At 44.7% G+C, this 10,114-nt stretch overlaps 1 protein-coding gene across 3 annotated transcripts; it reads left to right on the forward strand.

Annotated features, from left to right (window-relative positions):
- The first annotated feature begins 1,625 nt into the window (after window positions 1–1,625).
- LOC140896488 (carbohydrate sulfotransferase 5-like) lies at window positions 1,626–9,229 on the forward strand. Of its 3 annotated transcripts, XM_073308409.1 has the most exons (3): window positions 1,626–1,758; window positions 3,213–3,389; window positions 6,847–9,229. In XM_073308409.1, the coding sequence occupies exon 3, from the start codon at window positions 6,874–6,876 to the stop codon at window positions 8,053–8,055; it is 1,182 nt and encodes a 393-aa protein (XP_073164510.1). In that variant the 5' UTR covers window positions 1,626–1,758; window positions 3,213–3,389; window positions 6,847–6,873; the 3' UTR covers window positions 8,056–9,229. The 3 variants fall into 3 exon arrangements, with proteins under 3 accessions (XP_073164510.1, XP_073164508.1, XP_073164509.1); XM_073308407.1 differs by lacking the exon at window positions 3,213–3,389; XM_073308408.1 differs by lacking the exons at window positions 1,626–1,758; window positions 3,213–3,389 and adding an exon at window positions 4,199–4,437.
- The last annotated feature ends 885 nt before the right edge of the window (window positions 9,230–10,114 follow it).

Genomic DNA, 10,114 nt, shown 5'->3' on the forward strand with positions numbered 1-10,114 from the left:
ATAGACTGTGAACCCACTTCCACATGGACTGCTTGTGAGTCAACTCCAGTAGAATGGATGTGTGCAATCACTTGAAGAAAAAACAGGTGTGTTACACGTGTCCATTCCACGACCCACCCTCCTTCCCCACTCTTTTGGAGTAATCCCAATAGGAGGGAACTGAGGGGGTCTGGGGCAGCTCAGTCCTTTATGCCCATGCAATGTGCACAAGACAGCAGAGGGCACTCGGGCCACTCTGTCAGGTTCTGCTAAAGGTAAAAACTCTGACAGCTGTGCACGGGAGCACACAAACACCTATAGTGGAATGGGCACATGAAACACATCTCGAAGAGCAACAGTTATGGAAAGCTTAGTCACAGTTTTTAACAGAATGTGGAGAAACTGACTAGGGGAGAGGCTGTTCTAGACTTAATTCTGACAAACAGCGATGAACTGGTTGAGAATTTGAAGGTGGAAGGCAGCTTGGGTGAAAGTGATCATGAAACAATAGAGTTCACAATTCTAAAGAATGGTCAGAGGGAAAACAAAATAAAGACAATGGACTTCAAAAAGGCAGACTTTAGCAAACTCAGAGAATTGGTAGATCCCATGGGAAGCAAGTCTAAGTGGGAGAAAAAGAGTATAGGAACCTTCAGAGTTGTTTACAGAGATATTATGGGCACAAGAGCAAACTATCCCAGTGCACAGGAAAAATAGGAAGTATGGTAAGAAACCACTCTGGCTTAACCAGGAGATCATCAACCACCTGACACTCAAAAAAGAATCCCACAAAAAGTGGACACTAGGTTAAATTATGAAGGATGCATTAAAAAAAAACAACACAAGCATGTAGGGATAGAAGTAGAAAGACCAAGGCACAAAACGAGATTAAACTAGCTAGGGACATAAAGGGTAACAAGAAAATTTTTACAACTACATTAGAAGCAAGATGAAGACTAAGGACAGTGTAGGTCCATTACTCAATGAAGTGGGAAAGACAATAACAGAAAATGCAGCAATGCCCAATGACACATCAAAACGTCCTCGTCCCCTGCTCCCGAGGCAGTGGCGGATTTGGAGTTAGTGGGGCTCTGTTTGCAGCTTTATTTTCAACCTTCCCCTCAGGACACAGCCAAGAAAAAGAACATTCTCTCTTATCTCCCCCCTCCCCATTTTTCATTTTTTTAAATCTTCCTCCTATATTATAAGTAATGGGAAGTAAATGAAAATAAAGTGAGGTACCTTGATTGTGGCAGGGGGTTGGGGTGCAGGAGAGGGTGCGGCGGTCGGGCTCTGGGAGGGAGTTTGGGTGCTGGGTGTGGGCCCTGGGCTGGGGGTCCAGGTGCGGAAGGGGGTCAGGGTGGTGGTGCTTACCTCATGTTGCTCTGGCAGCAGCTCCTAGGGGCGAGGGCGGGGGGTCTCTGTCCACAGGTGTCACCCCTGCAGCTCCCATTGGCTACAGTTCCCAGCCAATGGGAGCTGCGGAGTCGGCGCTTGGGGCGGGGGCAGCCCACGGTGACACCCCACTAGGGGCCGCAGGGCTATACCGTCCCCTCCGCTCTTCCCAGCCCTGCTCCTACCCACCCGAGCGACCCCCGCTCCGCCCCACGCGTCTGACTCCCGGGGCCCCCTGCTCCCGCTCCACGGGGGGCGCTGCCTGCGGACCGGCCCCTTCCCGGCTCCTCCCGCCGCGCAGGGGCTCAGCCACGTCTGAAAGCGGCTCATTGTCTGCGCGTCCTCCTCGGCGGCGTCTCCAGCGAGCGGAGGAAGCGGCTGCAGGTACCGGCTGGGCTGGGGTCGTTACATGGCAAGTTCGCTGGTTCCTAGCGGGGAGCGCGCTCCGTGTATTCGAGCCCCCGTTCCTTTCTGGGCTCGCCCCTTGCCCGCTCCATCCCCCTGGCGAGACCCGCCTGACTCTCCCGGAGCCCGGCTCCCCTGCCGCCCCGGGGCAGTAGAACTGGCCCCCAGGGAGCCGCCCCCCAGCAACGGGTCCCAGCTCCAATCCCTCCACTGGCATTTGGGGCCAGTTTGGGGGGCAAAGGGGAGTGGAGAGGACGGGCTGAGGGTCAGGGTTCCCAGGGGTTTTTCCTGTTTCTCCATGTAGCTTGTTGTAGCTCTGTGGGCCGCAGGATGTTGGAGAGACAAGGTGGGTCAGGTTTCAGAGTAACAGCCGTGTTAGTCTGTATTCACAAAAAGAAAAGGAGGACTTGTGGCACCTTAGAGACTAACCAATTTATTTGAGCATGAGCTGTAGGTCACAAAAGCTTATGCTCAAATAAATTGGTTAGTCTCTAAGGTGCCACAAGTATTCCTTTTCTTTAAGGTGGGTGAGGGAATCTGTTGTATTGGACCAGCTTCTGTGGGGGGAGAGACCAGCTTTCTAGCTCTTCCTCAGGTCTCTGTGTGACTTGTGGCAACTTGTTTGTGCCTCCATTCACTCTCTGTAAAATGGGGATAATGATCCTGTCCTAGTTTGTCCTGTGGGCTGTGATGCAAAATTAATTAATGTCTGAAATGCTTTGTGGTCCTCGGGAGTGAGGTGCTGTGGAGTGCCAAGTATAATCCATCCAATGAAGTGAGCTGTAGCTCATGAAAGCTTATGCTCAAATAAATTGGTTAGTCTCTAAGGTGCCACAAGTACTCCTTTTCTTTTTGCGAATACAGACTAACACGGATGCTACTCTGAAACAAGTATAATAGTAGTACCGACAGGGACCAGCTAGCTCACCTTGTTGGAGTAAGATGGGTCTCTGCTAGGAAGCTTGGAGGAGGCTTTTTTAAAAGGCTTGAAGCCCAACTACTGCCTGTGATTTATTTATGAATTCTAATGGCCCTCACAAGAAACTAATGAGAAAACAATGGGAATGAAATTAAAAACGGACAGAGAGATGGGAAGCACTGGTGTTTCAGCACATCTGCCTAAACTGTAGCAAAACACCATGAAGGAACTCTCTTACTGAAATCTTACCTGGCACAGGCACTCCTTCATGCTTCTAATAAGGCAGATTGACTCTTGTCTGCTTTCTGGCTCTATTGCTGTTCACAAGCTTTGTCAAACCCTTACCATAGCCAAAGGAACAAATTCCCCAAACTCATGCTATACATTTGTTGGTTTTGCCCATCTGTACCTGGGGAGTCAGCATGGTCTAGTTCAGTGGTCCCCAAACTTTTTCTGTCGTGCCCCCTTATCTGTTATGGAATTTGTCTCTCCCTCCTGCTGGGGCTGTGGTCAGAGGATGGGGCCACGACCAGAGGCCAAAGCCAAGGCTGGAGCTGTGATCAGGAGCTGAGGCCGTGGCTGAGAGTGGAGCTGTGACTGGGAGCTCAGGGCTGAGGCCAGGGCCAGAGCTGCAGCTGGAGCTGGGTCCAGGAGGAGGGCCCCCAGGAGCCCCAGACAGATTCCATTACCGGTAAGGGGAGGACATGACCAAAAAAGTTTGGGGACATGGGCAGTGGGTACAATAGACCAGGAAGGAATGCTAAACAATTTTTATAGTGGGGGTGCTGAGAGCCATTGAACCAAACTGTAAAAACTGCATATAATGGAAACCTCTTCCAGCCTGGCAGTGCTGCACCACCCCTAGTTCCAGCACCGATGAGGCCAGGGGAGGCTAAGCCTCCCCTAAGCCAAGCCCTGGCCCTGCCATGCTGCGCCCTCTCCACCAAACTGACGTCCAAGCTGGTGGGAGCTCAGCTCCAGCCAGAAGCCAATGGCCCCACACTGGGGCTGGTGCTGGGAGCGGCCGGTGGACTGGTGCTAGTACCAACGCTGGGAGTGGCCGGCTGGCTGGCACGGATGTTGGGGGCAGCCCGCAGGCCGATGCTCAACACTGGGGGCGGCCTGGGGCAGTTCGGCCAGGGCTCCTCCAGCTGTGCGGGGGGGCGTGCTCGGGGCTCCAGCGGATGCGGGGGCTGGTGGGGCAGGGCCTTGGGCACAAGGGGTTGGGTCTGCATGGCTAGCCTCCCTGAAAAGGGTGGGGCTCATGTACGCCCTATGTTTGGGGGACCATTGAACTAGACCATGCTGACTCCCCATGTGCAGGTGAGCAAAACCAGCAAATGTATGGCATGAGTTTGGGAGAATTTGTTTCTTTGGCTGTGGTAAGGGCTTGAGAAACATTGTGAATAGCAATAGAGATGGAAAGCTGACAAGAGTCAATCTGCCTTATTGAGAGCTTGAAGGTGTGCCTGTTCAGATTTTAGCGGGGCTGGGGCCGGAGCTGGGGTGGAGGCAGAGTGGAGCTGGGGGCAGAGCAAGGGTGGCGCTTCCTCCCGCCTGTCGTGGGAGCTGGCCCAAGCCCCACTGCACCCCCTCAAACATTCCTCTGCACCCCTCTGGAGGGCAGGGCTTACCCCACAGTTTGGGGACCACTGGTCTAGTTGTTGGAGCACTGGATTGAGACTCAGGAGACCTGGCTTCCATTTCTGCTCTGCCACTGACCTGTTGTGGAAACATGGGTGAGTCACTTCATCTCTCTGTCCCTCTGTTTCCCTTCCCACCTTGTATCTGTAAAACACTCTACATGGATTGTAAACTCTTTGGGACAGGGATTTTTTTATGATGTGTTTGAATAGTGACCAGCACAACTGAGAGTGGGACCGGTAGATATTGTCAGCCCTTTGCCAATCACCAGTAGCGGTTGTTGGGGACCTACAGTTAGCTTCTTGTTGGAGGAGAAATCAATGATGTGGACTTGTATATTCTTGTGTACACCAGTCCTTGAGCACAGTGTTCACATATGACATGCATGAAAACCCTTCTTTCAGAAATTTGATCACAAACTTTAGTGCCTGGTTCCCAAGAAGCAACTCTACCAAAATAATTAACTCTAGGTAGAGAGATTAGCACAGAGAGCAATTTCTCCTATTGTTTGCAAAAGCTCTTCCAAAAGAAATTGCATTACAAAACTAACAACATTGCCCCATTTCTGCAAGGACTGCATGCTATTTCTGTGCGAAGAAAAAGAAATTGTAAGAACTTGTGTAACAGCACCATCTGGTGAATCCTGGCATATCAATATAAATAAACAATAAGTATTTTAAAAAATCTTTATATTCAGATGATACGTGATGCTTCTTCTGAGAAACCCACTTTACTTTACTTTGCTACAACTTGTGAAAGAGTTTAAAAATGTATCAAGTTACACAATTAATATGGAGATAGATTTAATGTGGCCTCAAAATAGCATGGCTGGGGAATGCAACTGAAAATAGTACAAATGTTTAAATACCAAGAAATACATATAAATACCAGTAACACCCCAAGATCAATATGTCCACACAACAGCTGGGAGGTATGGTTCCCACCTCAGGTAGATGTACACAAGCTAGCTCTGCTCAAGCTAATGAGCAGTGTGGCTGTGATGGCATGGGCAGCGGCTCAGGCTAGCCAGCTGAGTACTTACCTCAGATGGGGTTGTGTTTAGGTGGTGAGCTTCAGCTGCTGTCTGTGCTGTCAAGCCACGCTGATATATTTAGCTCACTAGCTTGAGCAGAATTAGCAAGTGTACACCACCCACCCCCTCCAAGTGAGGAAATACATCTTTTGAAAGGAAATCCAGTGAAATGGGTTTGTGGTTGGTTTATGATTTGAAAAAATGAGAATTTATGTAACTTATAAAGTGGTATGGTTATTTCCATAACTCTTTGATGGTGTTGGGTGTATATGTGTATTCCTGGAATAGGCCCCTCCCTGCAAAATAATAGGAGACAAATCTAATGTATTGAAAATGTCTGTTCTACTGAGGTTCTTATTTTTCTTTCATGTGCTTCCTTGCAGTTTATATCATACTTTAGATTAGAGATTTTTTTCTCTATTCCAATCTCCTTCATTATACTAATTTTAGTTGTAATTTGTAACAAAAGTTTCAGACAGAAGTATAATTTTTTCAAAAATTTACAATGCCCCTTTAATTGCCACAATAATACATAAAACAAAAGGAGTCTGGGAAGAAGACAAGGCAGACATGTGAATTACAAAAACTAATTATTGACACTAAGTAAAAGTTTTTATACTTATATATTTTACATTTCATATGTGTAAAATTGAACAAAATAGTTTGGGTGTCTATATCAGCAGAGATGTATGTGGAAGTTCATAGGAGAGTTAAGGTTGAGAGTCACTTAATCTTTAAAAGATGACAGTTATAAAGACTCTAAAATGAAGACTGTGATTGTCTTGACATTTTCTGTGCTTCATGGAGTTACAGGGTAGGATTGGGGTCCAAATTTTGGGTCATCTGTGCAAGGGGTTCTCAAGATGCTGCCTCCCCTCCTAAAATTCGTCTCTTCATATAATCACTTTGTTCTTCTAAATGTTTTTTTACGCACATCTGGGGCTCAGACTATGGCTCTACTCCTGCCTAAACTGATCTCAACTGGTTGGGATTTATCTCAGCTAGTGCATACTGCCCCTTTGGGGAGCAATACTGAAAAAGTGACTAAAGATCAAGTTTAGAACTTCAGGTCAGCGTGAGCTAACTGACACATCAAAATGTGAAATGCACATGGGCTCAGTAGCCATATGGTTTTCACGCAGTCTGCTGTCTCAGATTTTCTTTACTTTTGTATGCTAACAGTTGAACAGCTTACTCTCTGCAACACCAGATACCCACTCCAAACTTTCTTTTACTCTGTGCTCAGTCTTGCACTGCCTTTTTCCCAGTCCATTTACTGCCTGTCTCAGCTCTCTTGCCGATAGACTCACTCTGCAGTCTCCATAAGTCAGAAACAAGTTATATCCAACATAGCACATAAATACAAAAAAGAAAAGTCTTTTACAGGAGTCTGTCTGCTGTGAGTTGTATCATTATTATGCCACTGCAGTTGTTACCAAATACTAAACAGCCTTTTCCTCTCCCTTTTCAGTGTATTAGTTGCTTTCCTTCAGCCAGTATGGTGAGACTTCGGCTTTCCAGCACCATTGTTGTAGTTTTCCTTATGATTCAGACTGGATTCTTACTATTTATGTATGCTCGACATAGCAGCTTCATGCCTCAGTCTGAAGAGAAGCCATCTCGGGTGCACATCCTTATTCTCTCTTCCTGGAGGTCAGGATCTTCCTTTGTTGGCCAACTGTTTAGCCAACACCCTGATGTCTTCTACCTGATGGAACCTGCCTGGCATGTGTGGGTAACGATGTACCAGAACAGTGCCAAAGTCTTACATATGGCTGTTAGAGACCTAGTCAGGTCTGTCTTCAAGTGTGACATGTCTGTGTTTGATGCCTACATGCCTTGGAAGAGAAACTTGTCCGATCTCTTCCAGTGGGCAGTGAGTCGGGCACTCTGTTCAGCTCCTGCCTGTGATTCCTTTCAACGCACCGACATTACCAATGAAATGGCCTGCAAGACCCTTTGTGGCAAGTACCCATTCAGCAAGGTGGAGGAAGCTTGCAAGACCTACAGCCACATTGTCCTCAAGGAGGTCCGGTTCTTTGATCTGACAGTTCTCTATCCCCTTCTCACTGACCTCTCCCTGAATCTCAAAATCATTCACTTGGTGCGTGATCCCAGAGCTGTTGCCAAGTCACGAGAACAATCAGTAAAAGCCTTAGCTCGTGACAATGGGATTGTTCTGAGCACCAATGGCACTAAAGTGGAGGATAGCAAATATAAAGTAATGAAGGAAATTTGTAGAAGTCATGTCCAGATCTATGAAACAGCTACTCAGAAACCTCCAAGATTTCTAAAAGATCGCTATTTGATGATCCGTTTTGAAGATCTGGTTCAAGATCCCTTATCAGAAATCAGAGACATGTATAAATTTGCAGATCTTAGACTGACTCCCAAACTTGAAAGCTGGATCTATAATATCACACATGGCCAGGGACCAGGAAAGAAAAAGGAAGCCTTCAAAATCACCTCCCGAGATGCGGTTAACGTTTCCCAGGCCTGGAGGAATATTCTTTCCTTCCAAAAAATTAAGAAAGTACAAGAAGTCTGCAAAGGTGCTATAAATATGCTTGGCTATAAACTTCTGGATTCTGAGAAAGAGCAAAAAGATTTGTCATTGGATTTAGTGTTGCCAAGACGAAGAAACCAGTTCAGTTGGTCATCATTCAATCCGAAAAACTAAGACATATTACTTTGAGAGGTTTTTTGGAAATTTTATTTATCTACTGTGCAACGTGCAGGTAGCATGAAAAGATTTGGCTGTCAAATTTAATCCTAGTCCTAGCTGCTGCTTTTTTTTTTTTTCAAGTGATGGAAGGTTTTGTTTTTTTTCTTCAATTTCGCACACTGGAGAATGTGAAGCAAATGAAAAATGCAGCATGAGATTTGTCAGTTTGCAGACTTACAGCTGAGGTGAGCTGTTCTGAACACTGCATTTTGTAAATATTATGTGTTAAACTATATGTCTTTCAAAGGTGAATTAATGGAGATGGAAAATGTCTTTTGTATTTATTAATACTTTAATTTTTAAACCTTGATTAAACTCAGGATAACAACTGATTAAACATTTTAAGGAAATCTCAACATCATCTCAAAAACAAATGCATGGAAATCAAGATGGCATAAATTCTCTCATGCTTTCTGCATTCTTTTTTTTAGTATCCCCTGATTTGTTGTTGTCTTTGTATTCTCCCCCCGACACCCCTCCAAGCTATTTTGCAGCTCTGTGTTTTTTGAAAACTTGTCTGAATCTTTTTGTGATTTAATTTTCATTAGTGCAGATCATCCTGGGAAACCCCAGAGAACTGGGGTTACTTCTAAAAATGACCTATCTTTGGGTCAGCTGTGAAATCCTGAATTATTCTGTCAATAGATTTACCTGTGCTCTGATCTGAATGGCAGAGTTGTTACCAGCTGTTTGGTTAAGGCACTGGAGTAGAGCTTTTGCATTGGAGTATGGAATCTAAAAACAGAAAATAGAAGTAGAAAATTAGAATGAGGGAATCATCGTGGTAGTAGCCTGTTCAGAAGAATATGCTCTGTAACTCCATGACACACACAACAGGAACAGACCTGCTTCTACAGTCTGTAATTTACAGCTTTTTTTAAAATCAAATTCTAGTTGTTGTACTGAAGAGTCAATTATTAATGAAATTCACCACAGCAAATATGTCTGCCTTTGAAGCTTGTCTGTTATTTATACTTCTGTATGCAATTTTTGAAGGAACAAATCTTGAAGCAGAAATAAAGACTAATTTTAAACTCTTCATCTGAAGAAAGGCATTAAATCATCTAACATTTAATCAGTTTTGGATACACAGTTAATATTAATTGAGGGAAATCATTTAATTTAATTTTGGAAGTGGTTTGGGCAAAATCTCAACTAAGTATATGTTAGGGCTGTCAAACTATTAAAAACATTAATTGCAAGATTAAAAAATAATCACGATTAATTGCACAGTTAAGCTGTAATAGAATACTATTTATTTAAATATTTTGGATGTTTTTCTACATTTTCAAATACATTGATTTCAGTTACCACCCAGAATACAAAGTGCACAGTGCTCACTTTATTATTTTGGATTACAAATATTTGCACTGTAAAAACATAAGAAATAGTATTTTTCAATTCACCTCATACAAGTACTGTTGTGCAATCTCTTTATAGTAAAAGTGCAACTCACAAATATAAATTTTTTTTACATAACTGCACTCAAAAATAAAATAATGCGAAACTTTAGAGCCTACAAGTCCACTCAGTCCTACTTCTTGTTCAGCCAATCACGAAGACAAACAAGTTTGTTTACATTTACGGGAGATAATGCTGCCCGCTTCTTATTTACAATGTCACCTGAAAGTGAGAACAGGCGTTCGCATGGCACTGTTGTAGCGGTGCTGCAAGGTATTTACGTGCCAGATACGCTAAACATTTGGATGCCCCTTCATGCTTCAACCACTATTCCAGAGGACATGCTTCCATGTTGATTATGGGTTCTTCTTGATTACAATCCAAAGCAGTGCAGACTGACGCATGTTCATTTTCATCATCTGAGTCAGATGCCACCAGCAGTAAGTTGATTTTATTTTTTGATGGTTCGGGTTCTGTAGTTACTGCATCAGAGTGTTACTCTTTTAAGACTTCTGACAGCATGTTTCACACCTCATCTCTCTCAGATTTTGGAAGGCACTTCAGATTCTAAAATCTTGAGTCAAGTGCTGTAGCTACCTTTAGAAATCTCACA

Source organism: Lepidochelys kempii, chromosome 12 (assembly GCF_965140265.1).
Source record: "Lepidochelys kempii isolate rLepKem1 chromosome 12, rLepKem1.hap2, whole genome shotgun sequence".
Classification (NCBI taxonomy): domain Eukaryota; kingdom Metazoa; phylum Chordata; order Testudines; family Cheloniidae; genus Lepidochelys; species Lepidochelys kempii.